A 15,401-nucleotide genomic window follows, 5' to 3' on the forward strand; every position below is an offset into this window, starting at 1 on the left:
CATCAACATGGCCTTGGGTTGGTCATCTGCACGCTTCGGACATCGGCTTTCCTATCTGTAAAATGTGGCCTGAGCTACCTACCCATCTCCAGGACTCCATCCGGTCCCTTCACCTTAGGAGCCTGAAGCCTGGGTGCTGACTCTGGCTAGGGTTCCCTGCCGGGGAGACACCGCTCCGGAGGAGAGGGGACAAGAAGAGATGGGCACAGAGAGAGAGAAGAGAGGACCCTGCACTTGCAGCCGCTCCTCACAAGAGCGTGGGACAAACTTGAAGCCATCCTCGCTAACAATGGGAGAGCGCACTCGGGTTTTCCGGGCTTAAACTTGGCAGGAGCCGACGGGGTGGGATTTACCTTTCTCCCTGCTTGGTATTGGAAGGAGGAGGGTGCAGGACGGTCTGGTTCCCTTCCATCTCCACCACGCACTTGGTGTTCAGTTCCAGCTCTGAAAGCACAGGGGCACCGCGACATTACAAAGTGGAGCATCCGCGGCCGCAGCCGGCGCGCGTGGCTCCGTCCCGGCGAGCAGGGAGCCGGCGCCCCGGGCACATAGTGGCCGCGGCCGGAGCCTGGGCGCCGCCTCCACCCGAGGCCACACCGGGCCAGCCGGCCGGGCGTCCCCGATCCCCGCCGCCCTGCAGTTTGCAAAGTTACCCCCGACCCCCCGAACACACACACACACACCGCGCCCTCGGCCGGAGCAGAAACGCAAAAGGAGCTGGGGGAAGCGGCTCACCTCTTCGGTTCATGGGCCGGACCCGGACGGCAACTTTTACCTTCGTATCCGACATGTTGGCGGCGCCCTGCTCCGCCCGACGCGGCCCCTTCAAGCGCCGCGCCGCCGCCGCCGCCGCAGCCGCCGCCGCCGCCGCCGCGCGCCCCCCGAGCGCGGCCGCCGCCGCTCCGCCGAGAGCTCCGAGACGCAGCGCCGAGGCGCGCGGGCCATCCCGGGGGAGCGCGACGCGGGGCTCGGACGGGCCCGGGGAGGGGCGGGCGCGGGGCGGGGCGGGGCGCGGCGTCGGGAGGAGGCCGCGGGCCCAGGCGCCGCTCTAGCCGCTCGGGCCGGGTCCTGCGCGCGGCACCGCGGCCCCTCGCGGCCGCCGGGGGCCGGGCAGCGTCGCCATCTTCCGCTCCGGGGGCCGCGCCCGGGATGGGAGGCCGCTGCGAGCCGCGAGCCGGAAGCCGGGAGCCGGGAAGGGGCGCCCTGCAAAGGCGATCGGCCTCTGGCTCCCGGCAGCGGGGCCTGGAGAAGGGGACCCTGGCTTTCCCTGCTTCGGAGCCTGCGGGATTCCTCCAGGACACCGCCTGGAGCTCGAGTCACCTTCAGGGGCCGCTGTCACCCTCCCAGCCGGAGCCCCGGGGTGGTTTGAGGGGCTTTGGAGAGGGTGCGGGATGCGCAGGCCTACTCCGCGCCATCCTTACGCCTCCCCCGACATCCACGGCGCGCCGCCCTCTCGGCGCCCCACACCGAGCCCTGCAGAGGTGTCTTAGGCTCTTTGTGGTGAGCCCGAGACTAGAAACGAATTCGAGATGGACCACCAGAACCGTGTGTTTGTAAATACGGCGTTCATTTTCTTTCCCTGGCGCCCTTGTGAGGGGAGGGGCCTAGGGGGTCGGGAGGGTTCATTAACTCTTACGTAAGAATGTAACAGCGAGGCTGTCTGTGCTTCTGCCAAAGCCAGACCGACCTCCCTGCCTGGGCGGAACTGAGGGAAGCAGATTTACTCTGTTTGGTTCAACAAGTGCTTGAGGGCGGCGCTTACTTTGCGCCAGGGCGTTTTGAAACGTGCTCCAGCCTAACCGGAGTTTGGATCCGGGGAGTCTCGATTTTGCACGAACGTCCAAATACACTCGTTTATAAGGAGTTTTCCGGAGTGACGTCCCGCGTGCGGTGCTGCGGAGACCACACAGGCTGGAAAAGCCTCATTCGCACTGTTCTCCCGAGGCGGCCCTGAGGGCGGAGAGATGTTGATTGTGGTAAACCACGTGTGGCAGGTGGTCTAAATAGGAGGGATTCGGGCTGTCACCCACCGGTGCGCTGTGATGCCAGCGACTTGCACGTGCGGTCTACCGCAGTACCGCTGAGTCACACCTCAGCACCCAGGAAGCCTGACTTCCAGCGGTTCTGTTTTCCCTAGTCACCGCCGCCTGGTTGCAGGACCAACTAACTCAGGCCACCGAGGAGGGCCTTACTGCAGTTTATCTCCTCCGTTCCTGGTGTTACACACCTACTCTGTCACTTCAGTCAGCTCTTCAACAAATCACACACACACACACACACACACACACACACACACACACACACACACACACACGAGCGCGCGCGCGCGTTCTCACGCGACAGACGGTTTTGTAGGCTCTTGGCTACAGGCCGTGGGCTATTTCTGCAACAGGATTCACAGCCCCTGAGGCTCACAATCTAGCCCCACATCTCGCTTCTCACCTTTGGTTTCCTGAGACATTCTCCTCACTAAACTTCCTGGCTTTACTTGCTATACTCTCTTCTGTAGCCAGCTGTCAGGAAATTAAAATTCTGTTCTGTGATTATGTATGTTCTTTAAAAAAAAAATTCCCTCTGGCTGGCCCTATTGAATATTAGTTTCTATTAGTCTCAAAATCGTCCAGGTCTTCCACAGCTATTTAATAAGCAAAATGCCTTCCTTGCGCTAAATTGTTGTTCTGGCACTTTCCAACAGCGGCAATTTTACACTGTTGAGTATTTTAAAAGATACGTCCAGGGCTGGAGAGACAGCTCAGCAGTTAAGAGCAGCGGCCGCTCTTACAGAGGATCTGGGTTTCATTTCCAGCACCTACGTTCTCACTGAACCAGTTCGTATCCATCTGAACTCCTGTTCCTGGAGAACCTGTACCTTCTTCTGGCCTCTGAAGGCATTGCACACACACGGTGCACAAACGTATGTGCAAGCAGAGCACCCTGGCACATAAAATAAAAGTAAAATCTTAAAAAACAACAGTAAACCAAAAACATAACATCCAAGAGGCTGAGAGGCTGTCGGGATTAAGGGCACTTCTTTCAGGAAAACCAACACCCAGCTGCTGTCCACCATTTATAACTGCAGTTCCAGGGATCCTGTGCCCTCCTCTGGCCTCCTCAGGTACACATGGATACATACATGCAAGCCAATACTCATACACATAAAATAGAAATAAAGAAACCCTTAATTTATAATATCCATTGGAGCCCTGTCCTCCCTCCCCCCACCAGCCTGTGGATGTGACCTCATTTGAAATAAGGTCTTCGCAAAACTAAGTTAAGATGCAGTCACACTGAGTTAGAATTAATTCTAAATCCAATGACTGGTGTCATTGTGAAAGAGGCAGGGGGTGTCCATGCACACACATAAGCAGGAAGGAAGCTAGGGAGAAATGAAGATGGGACTAGACAGACGCAGCCAGAAGCCACAGAATGTAGAAAGCTGCTAGGAGCTACCAGAACCTAGGAAAAGGCAAGGAGGAGTTCTTCCCTGGAGCCTTCAGAGGGAATACAGTTTGCTTGAATTTGGAAGTCTATCCCCTAGGTCGAGGAAACAACGTATTTCTGTTTGTTTTACACCACCACGTGTGAAACAGTCTTTTAAAAAAACAAGTGCAAAATGTCAGACACGTAGCTACACACCTAAATCCCCAGAACTCCAGGCACTAAGGCAGGGGGATCACCAGGAATTCTAAGCCTGCCTGAGCAGAGTAAGATCCCGCCTCAGGAAGAAAGAAGAGAGAGAATCCTCCTCACCCATTTCTCTGTTCTTTCTCATTCTCTACTAGATCACGAAAGTCTCTAAAAGCAATGCTGGGAACCGAACCCCAGACCTTAAGCGTGCTAGCCATATCATCAATGTCTCTGTTCTAAATGGAGTAAGCGAAGAGCTGCAGCCCGAATCCAGGCACCGACACACCAGGGGCAATCTCTTCAGGTAACTCATCTGCAGCCTCCGCTCCACTGAGAGGGCTGTCACAGGCTTCCAGATGAGAGGCCGAAATGGCATGAAGAAAGTCAATGGTGCTGCAAATGGAGCAGAAGGAACATAGGCAGGGCGCTTACTGTGGAGATGAAAGTGGAGTGATTTAGCAAACTATGGGATGTGAGGCGTGAAGGCAGCAAAGGAATGCGCAATTAGGAAAGGCCCCTAAGTGGATGAGGAGCGGTCTTAGGTCTTAAGGCGAGAGGTGTGACCTAAGTGTCGCTGGTCAAACAGGCCAGCTGTAAGTGGCCCTTCCTACTGCTTCAGCCTTCTCAGGCTTGAAAGGCCTGGGCTGCTCCTCACCTCTTCTGAGAGGTGGCTAAATATGAGCTCCTCACAGCCAGTTAGCCCTCACGTATTGAGAATTCTGTCTTAGGGTTGGAGAGCTGGCTCAGTGGTTTAAGAGTACTTGTCGCTCTTGCAGAGGACCTAGGTTTGATTCCCAGCACAAACACCCGTAACTCCGGGTCCAGGCAGGAATGCGGCATGCACAGGGTACAATACCCAATGCATAAAACAAAATTTAAAATTCCTTTTTAAAAAAGAAAAAAATCACATCTTGGGCCAGAGAAACGGCTCATCAGGTCAAAATGCCTGCTGCCAAGCCTAAAAAGCTGGGTGCAATCTCCAGGACCTACATGGTGGAGTGAGAAAATTGATTCCCCTGACTGTCATATGTGCCTACACACACACAAATAAAAATAATTATGACTTTTTTTGTTTTTGAGACAGGGTTTCTCTGTGTATCTCTGGCTGTCCCGGAACTTGCCATGTATAATTAGGACTTTTAAGAGCACCAGTGTATCTTCGGAAATCTTCTAGACTCTTCTTCCGTATCCCCCAAAGTGGCCATCCATCTTCCACTTGAAACTCCAGTTTAAGCACGCCGTCAGGTGGCCCACCTGTCCTCAGAGAAGGCCTCCGTGATGACCCAAAATTGTCCCTCTACAAACCCCAGCTCGTGCCCCGCTTCTCACCTCAAGCCCACCGCCTGTACACATTGCAGCCTTGCAGCTGGCCTCCGTGCCCCTCCGGAGTCGTCTGGAACTTGGCATGTGCTGTCGAGTAATAGATCTGCCCCCACGCGAACCATGACGTCGAAGGGCAGTCGTAACAGCCCTTGCGGTTCCAATGAGCCGTGACCTTGAGGAGGTCCGGCTCCAGTCTTATCATCAGTGCACGCGGGTGGAGCTGGAGCGGTGGGCGGCGGGAGCAATAGAGCCGACTTCCCGCTCCTCTCTCAAGCTTTCTCTCTGTGGGCTCCCTGCGTGGGTAGGCAGAGAGTCCAAATATTGACTGGCTTCCAAACCCTATGTGGTGCTCCCCCCGCTGGTGTTGAGATTGGGATGCGATGGAAGTTTGCAGCATTAGAGAACCGGAGAGACGGACCGGCACTGCGGAGGTGATAGCGCTCAAATGCTGGGCCCCTTCTTCCTTCCATGTGGCTCTGTGGCCACCACCCCGCGAACGTCTATGCTCTGCCGCACAGCTCCTGTCGTGGTGGTTGCCTTACCGTAGACTCAAAAGCAGCAAAGCCAGCAGGCCTCCCACGCCCTAAGTCCTCCTTGTGGGCTGTTTATGTCAGAGACTTTGTCCACAGTGGCAGGAGGCTGACCATACAGCAGGCTGTGTTCCAAGGGGACGCATTTGAAGCGCCCGTGGAATCTCTCTCGTCTTTTCTGACCCAACCGCAGAAATCCGTTGGTGGCTTATCTGCCATCATCACAGGGCCACCTAGATTCAGGCAGAGGACCAGAGCCCTTTATCTCCACATGGAAAGGTCAAAGGTTATACTCAAGAGGAGTGTGTAGAGCAGGAGCTATTTGTACAGCCATTTTTGTTGTTGATTTGGTTTTGTTTTGGAAAATGTCATGTCTCGTAGAGTGTCCTTCCATTGCCCCAGCCATTCTCCCTGGACAGCTCATTACAAGAAAGACAGATGTCAGACGTAGTGTCTTAACCTCACTCGTTACCAACACAGAGCCTGAAACAGCTTCATCTTCGATTGGTGAGCAATGACTGGGGCATGAACTGGAAGATTCCGTTCTGAGAGCTGCTGCTCCCTCCTCCCCCAGGCCCCACCCAGCTGCTCCTAGTACCACTTGTGCTGTGTGACCCCCACCTGCTAAACACAGCAATTCTTCCCTCACGCTGAGCCTCCCAGACTCTTGCCTCTGGGCAGCTGGGTCTGAGGTTCTGCGGGTGGAGAACGAGGGTGGAGCTTTAACTCACAGAAATGACTTTAATTCCAGAAAGGGACCAGCAAATCTGGAGGAGCTCTTCTGAACCAAGGTTTGCTCATTTGATAGGATGGAGAGATGAGAATAGTGGAAATATCTACTCTGTAGGGTCCTGGGGTGAGATCAACTGACGCCTGTGAAGTTCTCTTCACAGGCTGTGAACAGATGGGCCCTCCTGAAAGTCATCCCGAGGGCTATGGAGTGGCTGTGTTTTCATTCTCACTGGCAGGTCACGAAAACCACTCTGGCAGAGGGAAGTGGAGTGGTTGCCCAGGGACTTCTAGAGAAGAGAGGACTCTCTGGACTTGTGCAAACCATGCAGCCTTCAAATCCAGACCCTGTGATGGTCCATTTTCATCCTCAGCTTGACTGGATTAAGGCATGCCTAGTGCAACAGGAGGCGCACCTTTTGGTGTGTCTGTGAGGGCATTTACAAAGAGGATTAACTGAATGCAAGCAGTGCCAAGGTCTAGGGGCCCAGGCCAAATCCAAAAGGCAACTGGAGAAGGCTAGACGGCACCAGCATTCACCATTTTCTGCATCCCGAGTGCTGGTACAGTGTGACCTCACTTGCCAGCTACTGTGCCTTCCATGCCATGGTAGACTGTATCCCTCCAAACCATGAGCCAAAATAAGTCATCGCCCCCCCTCCCCCACCCCCATGTATCTTTCCGGTGTTTTGCCACAGTGATAAGAAAAGTAACTAATAGAGACCCAACCAAGGATGACCTATGTCCCTGACTCCAGATTCTTTACAGAGAGGGTGGAGTTAACAAGGGAAAGTGTGTTGAAACTGGGGAGACATGGGATGCTCCGGGGACAGCAAGATAGTGTCAATAAATCCCACAAACTAGTGCAGACCCTGCCCTTCCACCTTGAGTTCAGCTCTTCTCACTGAGCCCTTTTCAGTGAGGGGAAAGGCAGAGTTGGATACATACATAATAAGCATGATGAGACAGAAAAGATACCAGGATCAGGAAGGGAAAGAATTCACTGAGGGGTCACAGAGTCCAGATCTACACTGTGTGGCCTTACTTAACTCCTTATCCCATCTCTCCCCAACTTCCTGATCTCTAAAATGGTGGTGATTGTGGTACTCAGAGAGCCACACTCACCCAGGGCAGGATCCGGCATGTGGTAAGGGTTGAACGTTGACTAGTCTAGTTATCTTCAGTGTCATCACCACAGTCATTATCACTACCATCAGCATCGCCATCACATTTATCATCATCACCGCCATCATCATCATCATTACCACTATCACCATCATCCAATATTTTTTTAAAGATTTTTTTATTATTCCGTATGTGTGTTTTACTTGCATGGATATAAGCACCCACGTGTGAGCAGCGCTACGGAGGCCAGAAAAGTTACAAATGTGTGTTCTGGGAATTAAACCTCAGTCCTCTGCGAGAGCGGTGAGTGTTCCTGACAGCAGAGGTTTCCCTCCAGCCCCGGCAGCGACTGTTAGTGGTTGATCCAGGATTCCTTCCTTCAGGAAGCCTAGGTTGCCCACAGGAGATGTGCCACTACCACACTCCTGAAGTTCCCAAGATGCTCCGTGTTATGACTTCAACACCGCCCCGAAAGGGTAATGTTTCCCACCGCCCCTGAAGCCCCTCAGAACAGCTGAGTATCTGCACATGAACCTCCTGTCCAGCTACAACGAGCTCTTTAAGCTTCTCTGATTGTAAGGGACAAGGTATGTGTCCCCACCCTCACCCGACCCCAAAGAGTCCTCAAAGATAGCCGGAAGCAAAAATTCAAGGAGTTGCCTGTCTGAGAAGGCCACGGAGTCTGACTGGGTGGATTTGAGAACCTGTAACTCTTTAATTTGATGTGTTCTTGTTTTGAGTTTCTTATCCCTGCTTTGTTAATGGAAATAATCAGCACAAAAGCAAGGAAGGTTCTAGGGAAGTGGTTCTCAACCTGTGGGTCTCCAGCCTTTTAGGGGCGGAATGACCCTTTCCCAGGGGTCGCCTGAGACCGCCAGAACACAGATGTTTACATTATGATTCATAACAGTAGCAAAGTTACAGTTACGAAGTAGCAACAAAAATAATTCTATGGTTTTGGGGAACCACCACAACTCGAAGAATTGCACTAAAGGGTCTCGAGTGGTTAGGAAGGCTGAGAAGCGCCAGCTGAGAAGCACCGTGCTAGGGGCTGTAGAAAGGAGCTTATTCTGGAGTCAGTCTGAGGAGGGAAAGAAGCATGGGTCAAAGTGCTAACTGGAGATCATGAGCTGCTGTGGAGGGGAGAGGTAGCCTTCCCTGGAAAGAAGCTCGAGATTGGGGCTAGGCTACGGAATGGATAGTGACTGCTCCCCACACATTCTTCAAACCCGCTTCTGCATTTCCTAAAGGCGCCATGACCAGACCCCGCTGTGCACATGAGCTGCTCCTCCGGACGGCCTTGGCGTGCAAGCTCTTGCACATATACACATTTGCTACAGAGTCCTAGCTGGCTCGGCTTTTCGTTAGAAACGGGGAAGCTGTGGTTTCTGTAGGCAACTGACAGCAGGCGCCGGGAACTCCCGCATCACCTGATCTCTGTGAGACTAAGTTCAAAAGCTATTCCCGTCTGCAGTAGGCTGTCAGGATGACCTAAAAAATGTTAATGGCGTAAGTCATCAGAGAATCAAAAGGTAATCCCAGGGCAAACAAATACTTCCTAAGAGGCTTTCTATAAATCTAGCTTAAGCAACTGTATCTGGCAGTCTACTCCTGAGTTCTCCAGCCACTTGCAAAGCTCAGTGCCTCCTTCCCACGAATATCCGCAGGGCGTGGCTCCGCTCACCGCTTGCATTCCGAGTCCCAGGCCCACAGATCAGCCTTCAGCTGAGACTGAGCTGGATGTGGGGCAGAAGGAAAGGAAGAGGTCACCCACCCACTCTTTGCCGTGCTGATAATGGACAACAAAGACTTCAGCATCTTCTTTTCCTCTTTAAAATGTTTCTCAGTGAATATTTCCCTCTGAACTTTATTCAGCAAAGGTTGCCACTGCCAGCAACATAAGTCTAATTTACGTCGTGGGGATTATCGAGACCTGACTTCCTGATACTGTTGTCTTCCCCCCTGGGGCTGACATCCACATCAGGGCAAGACTCCTGTCAGCCACTGAGTGCAGGTCTTCTCTGAGCTCTCTCCGTCTGTTCCTGAACGCTGAAAACTTTATTTACTCACTGGTTTCTACGGCAGGGTATGAAAATCTCTTTACTAGGCATACCATGTTTTTTTTTTTAAATACATTTTTTCATACACTATATTCTGATTATGGTGACCCATCCTCCATCTCCTCCAAGCCTCTCCCCATCTCCCTATCTACCCATCCATACCTTGTTTCTCTCTTTTTTTAAAAAAACAAAGGGCAAAAACAAAATCAGAATTATAAAGGAAAGCAAAAGAAACAGCACACACACACACACACACACACACAAACCATAAAAACTCAAAATCAGAAACCATAACATATAGGCAAAAGACCAATGAGATAAAATGTGTCGAATCAAATGAATATGAAACAACAAAAAAAGTCTATGTAAATACCATTTCATTCATTTCGTGATGGCCTCAATGGCTGCAGTGGGGCCTGCCCTTACCTGTGGTGGGTATAGGTGGTGAGACTCCATTGGAGAAAACTAACTTTTCTTTTGCCAACAGTTGTCAATTGAAGGCAGTTTCTCGGTTATGGATGTGAGCTTGTGTATGGCTTGGACCTAGGCAGACGCTGTGCACACCACACGGTGTCTGTGAGTTCATCCACATGTCAGTCCTCTTTCCTCAGTGTCCTCCATCCCCTCTTACAAACTCTCCACCTCTCTTGGACGTAGTTCCCTGAGCCATCGTGGAGGGAGTTTGACGAAGACATCCCATTTAGAAGTGAGTGTCCCAAGGTTTCTTCGTCTCTGCACATTGTCCATTTGTAGGACAATGTACTGACTGGTTGTTGTAGGAAGCTCCTCTGACAATGGCTGAGCAAGACACTGATCAATGAGTACAGTACAGTGTCATTAGAAGTCCTTTTATTGCTGTGCTCCTTTAGCAGAACCATGGTGTCTGGTTTTCCTCTCGGCCCACGGCTTATCTAATTTCAGCTTCTTGGCACCTGAGCAGTGACAGGCATGGGTTTCATCTTGGGGAGTGGGGCTTAAATCCATGCAGAGAGGGGTTGGTTAGTCCTACAATGTCTATGCCACTATTATACCAGCATCTCAGACAGGCAGGTCACCATTGTAGACTGCAGGTTTTGTAGTCGGGTTGGTGGTCACTTTCCTCCTCTGCTAGTGTGCAGAGCGCTTTCCAGAACCAGGAACACTTGTCAGTGGGGGTGAAGGTTCTAATTAGGCACCAGCTCAACTTCTCCAATGTTCAATGAGCTGTGTAGGTGTTGTCTTCAGCAATAGAGCCTTGCCATCAAGCTGTGGAGAGCAGCCAGAAGCCTTGGCAATAGCTTGTTTGCTTGGAGATTTTCCGTGGGGCCCATGGAAACTCAAATAGCTGCAACCCACTCCTGGAACTGGAAGTTTCACCTTGTGGTAAACATATCTAGTTGGGGCATTGTCTCCCACATTATTTGGTGACTCCATTTAGATTTCTTTCACATATGTGTATGTTTGAAGAAGCTTCTCCTGTGGTAGGTTTCCATATGATCCCTCTAATGGTCCATATTCCCTCCCTTAGCTCTCTCTTCCCCCTCCATTTGAGCCTCCCATTCCATCCTCCCCCCATCTCTCCATAACCCTATGTCCTATTTTCCATTCCTAGTTTTCCCCCTTCCTAGTCCCTTACTCTAACCTAACATCCATGGCTGTATGGATTATAGCATGCCTATCAATGGGTTAGAAGCTAGCATCCACATATAAGAGAGTACATATTGTCTTTTGGGGCCTATGTTATCTCTCTCATAATATTTTTTTCCTAGCTTCATCCATTTACCTGTGAATTTCATGATTTCATTTTTTAAACAGCTGAATTCCATTGTGTTAATGTACATATTTTCATTATCCACTCATGTGTTGGTAGACATCTAGGCTGTGTCCAGTTTCTGGCTATGAACATGGTTGATCAAGTGTCTCTGTAGTGGGATATAGGGTGCTTTGGGTATATGAGAGTGGCATAGCTAGATCTTGAGGTACATCTGTTGTGTGACCAAATTTTTCCTGGGAAGAAAAAACACATTCATCTACTTACTCTAGTTAGAGAACCCGTGACAGGCCATAGTATAGATGCCACCAAAGTCCAGCTTGGTGAAGTGATGAGTTTTATTTTGATTACTTACAGGAGTATAGGTGAAGAGTTACTTACAGGAGAAGTGACCCAGAGACAACTACATCGCCATGGCCCACCCCAGCATGGGTGGCAGGAAGGGGGCTAGTAAACATAGTTTCAGGGACTTCCTGAGCTTTTTCAATTTCTTTACCTTCCTGCTTAAGGAGCTCCCCTACAGGATGAGATGCTTTGATCTCAGAGGAAACTGTTATACAAAAGATATATTCCCAGCATTCTGAGGCTGCAGACTATCTAATTTTCAATGGATAATGTAAACCACAAGATCTAGCCAAGTGTGACAAGGGAAGAACAATTCTTACCTAGAAAATAACTTACCGTAACCAAATTTGTATTTTACAATAGTTGACAATAAAGTACATCCCTCAAACCTTGACTATCTGCCAAGCACAAATCCTGTTATTTAATCTTCACAATGACCCTATAAAGTGCATGTGGTTATTATTACCCTCTATCATACTTATGAGTCAAAAATAAAGACAAAGTGAAGGCATGATGGCACATGCTGGCAATCCCAGCACTTGGGAGGAGAAAACAGGAGTGTAGGGACCAGAGATAAGGGAAAAACACCCTGCCTCCTGACTTGACCCTGAGCTCCGGAGGCTTGGAACCAATGCCCTCCTCACCTCTCCACTCCCAACTCAGCAACAATATCAGCTGAAAAACAACCAACCATGATGTACTTTTTCACCAGCTCACTGCACATGATCCAAAAACCTATAAAAGCCCTCCCTTCCACCAATCCTCCTCAGCCTCTCTTCCAGTTCACAGGTCTCTTTCTGTCTCTTCTCTGTTCTCCCGAGTCAGTCTCTTGTGTGAGGTTTGTTTCCTGGTGTGACTGTGGTATTCCTTTTCTTCCAACTTCCAAGATACTGTTTCGCTGGAAGAAAAAAAAAAAAAAAAAAAAAAAAAAAACCCTCACAAGGAGGATCATAAATTCGTCAGGGTGATCTGGAGCTACTATGTATTCAAATGTTAATTGTGTACCTTCCCCCAGACCCTTACAAGCAAATTCTCACTACCCAAAATGGCGTGCTTTGCCTGGCACATTGTCCCTGATTGGCAAATAAAGCTGCTTCCACCTGGGCTGGGCAGGAGTGAGGTAGGCAGAGGAGCCTAGGTTTGCCAGCTTTTGGGGTCAGAGAAGGAGCATGAGGGGGAGAAAGGAGGAAGAAGGAGAGCTCACCATGGGTTAGCATGAACTACGCTGGGAGAAGCTTGCTCTGAGGACTGGCATGATGGAGAGAGGCAGCCAAAATGGAAAATATGCACAGGTGCTTACGACGACGATTTTAGACTGTGAAGCAGACGAGATAGCTCAGAGCGCAGCCCAGCCCCAGCGCAGTAAGGCTTATCAAAAAACTAAAATATTTCCATGTCTTTCATTTATGTAATTGTGGGTTAAAGAATGACAAAAATTCAAGGTCATCTTTGCCTATGGGGCTTCTATACTTCTATTTGTTGTGCATTATTTTAATTCCAGCACTCCAGAAGCAGAGACATACAGATCTCTGTGAGTTGGAGGCCAGTCTGGTCTACTATATATTGAATTCCAGGCAAGTTAAAAAAAAAAAAAAGGAAAAGAAAGAAAGGAAGGAAGAAAGGAAGGAAGAAAGGAAGAAAGAAAGAAAAGCTATATCTAAGGTTTGTCTAAGGTCAGAAGCCAGTGAAGAGATGGCCTCAGGATTTGAATGTAAATCTTCAAAAAAACAGAGTTCTCTTTCATGTGTCTACTGTAGCTGCTTTGGTCTTCCAAAACAAAGCTACCAGAGTGCTATGGAACATACCTTTACTCCTAGCACTTGGGGGCAGAGACAGATAGATCTCTGTATTCCAGGCCAGCCTGCTCAACAAAGCAAGAACAGCCAGGGCTGCATAAACCCTGTCTCGAAAAACAAAAAAGCCACAAAACAAAAACAAACAAACAAACAAACCAAAAAAACCACAACACTCTCATCAGGGATGGGGTAGGGAGTTAAATGGTGCAGCATTTGATCTGCATGCTTGAGGCTCTGGGTTTGATTTCCAGAACCTTTAACAGTACACGCCCACCAAAGAAAACCTTTACAAGATATAGACAGGAAGCAACTTACCAGACAGGAGCAAGTATGTGTGAGCAGCATTCCAAAGGGCGCTGGTGGAGTTGCCTGACGCATCCATATTTCCTTCCACAAAATCTAATAAGCAGCACAGATATAACAGTTTTCTTTAGAGTTTGAAGCAATAGGTAGAGTTGAGGGATGCCATGGGAGGCAAGAAGGGCAGTGACTTTACAGCCTTGATCTCAGAGGCAGGAGATGTTTTCAGAGACCACGGAGCTCACGGTGCAGGAGAGGCGGCTTTGATGTTAGTCACCCCCACGGTTTGTCCACGTGGCTCTGCTAACCTATCTGTTGATCTCATATATCTGCCATTCACATATATTGAACAGTCAGGCTTTTTGAGGCTTTCGCATGTGAAAAAAATGTGCACAACTATTTCCATTTCACAGGGTCGTTGTGAGGATTGAGTGAGATGTGTAGGAAAAAGACATGATGGTGGCTAAGGTTTAGCAGGCGGTCAACGGAATGTCAGCTGTTTTTGTAACTGCTGTTGTTGCAGGAAGGATAAAACTTCAACAGAAAAAGCGGTGAAAGAGCGACCTGCACGGATGTAAGCACAGAGGCGGGAAGACAACGAAATGCTTTAGGAACTTCTGGGTGATTTTCAACTTGACTGCGTTTGCAATCACGCAGGAAGCACGCCTGTGACACCTCGGGGTGGGGGCGCTTCCAGAGAGGTTTAACTGGGGAGGGCACTGTCCTCATGGTCATGGTCTGTATAAAACCCGGCGACGGAGGTGAGCTTCCTGATAAGGGTGCACGTGGCAGCGGCAAACTCCTGCTGCCTCAGCTAGAGCCCCTGTCCCGCATCTTCCCCCTCGGGGTGGGCTGCGCCCCCCAGACTGTGGGCGGAGCTAAGCGCTTCCTTTCTTAAGTTGCTTCTGTCCAGTTTTGGCCCAGCAAGGAAAATATAACTATTTCAGCTCACTAGGAGTCCCTTCTCCCCGACTCAGACACCCGAGAACCCACTATTTAAGCTAGACATGAGCAGCATCTGAAAGGGAACCGCAGTGACGAGAAGGCTTAGGAGACCTCCCTGAATGGAGGTCTCTTTCTATACCCACGTCTCTCGCCCTGTTCTCTTCTGAGTGGCACCAGCAGCTCACTGGGCCAGGGGCTGCCCTTTCTCCCTGTGCAGAGGCCCTAAGCAGCCACATAAACCCAGAGACTCGCCAGGAGGCCCAGACCTCACTGAGCGGCAACCTTTGGAGCTGTGGAAACAGGACTCTGTCATTCCTCAGACAGGTTTTCTGAGCCTGGGATGTTCTGACTGTGGAGTCGCTCATCCCTGCGGAGTACCGTTTCCAGATAACTTGGCAAGGCTAACCTGTCACCTAGACCACCATGAAAGGGGACAGCCTTAGTTCTTGAAAGTGGGCTCATGGGCTGCTTCCTTTATGAACTGGCCAAACGGAAACCAAAGTGAGGAGAAGAAAAAGGGCCCAAACGAAACAGTCCTTTCTTGCAGGGTTTATCCTGCCCTGAAGTCTGCAGGTTGGAAAATTGCATGGGTGAGAACTCAGCCAGCAGCCACGCAGAGTGGTACATGCCCCTAATTCTACTGGGGAGACGGAGGCAGGAGGAGCCAGAATGAGAGGCCAGCTTGGACCATCGTGAGACTGGAGAGAGAGAGAGAGGTAGGCAGATGAAAGCGGAGCCAGCAGCGGTGGCACAGGAGTTGGTTAAGAATGAGGCTGAAATGCTGTGGGGCTCCCCTTAGCATTAAGAGCTTAAAAGGAGATGATGTTACTGTAAACATCAAAAGGATTACAATCTCTGACATAATCCAAAC

The 15,401-nt window shown here is 50.4% G+C and overlaps 1 protein-coding gene and 1 long non-coding RNA gene across 3 annotated transcripts in view; one reads left to right on the forward strand and one right to left on the reverse strand.

Annotated features, from left to right (window-relative positions):
* Positions 1-903, reverse strand: part of Kif13a (kinesin family member 13A) — a 169,116-nt gene extending 168,213 nt beyond the window's left edge. For both annotated transcript variants that reach the window (XM_021642828.2, XM_021642823.2), the window contains exons 1-2: positions 736-903; positions 354-444 (exon numbers count right to left, since the gene is read on the reverse strand). In XM_021642828.2, the coding sequence (XP_021498503.1) occupies positions 354-444; positions 736-790 (146 nt within the window). In that variant the 5' untranslated portion in view covers positions 791-903. The remainder of the gene's footprint in view (positions 1-353; positions 445-735) is intronic.
* Positions 904-1,078: 175 nt separating this feature from the next.
* Positions 1,079-11,870, forward strand: LOC132649182 (uncharacterized). The gene is made up of 3 exons (XR_009587624.1): positions 1,079-1,553; positions 3,783-3,931; positions 4,712-11,870. It is a non-coding gene; the product is annotated as an uncharacterized LOC132649182 (long non-coding RNA).
* Positions 11,871-15,401: the final 3,531 nt, after the last annotated feature.

The sequence above is a fragment of the Meriones unguiculatus genome, chromosome 19, assembly GCF_030254825.1.
Source record: "Meriones unguiculatus strain TT.TT164.6M chromosome 19, Bangor_MerUng_6.1, whole genome shotgun sequence".
Classification (NCBI taxonomy): Eukaryota; Metazoa; Chordata; class Mammalia; order Rodentia; family Muridae; genus Meriones; species Meriones unguiculatus.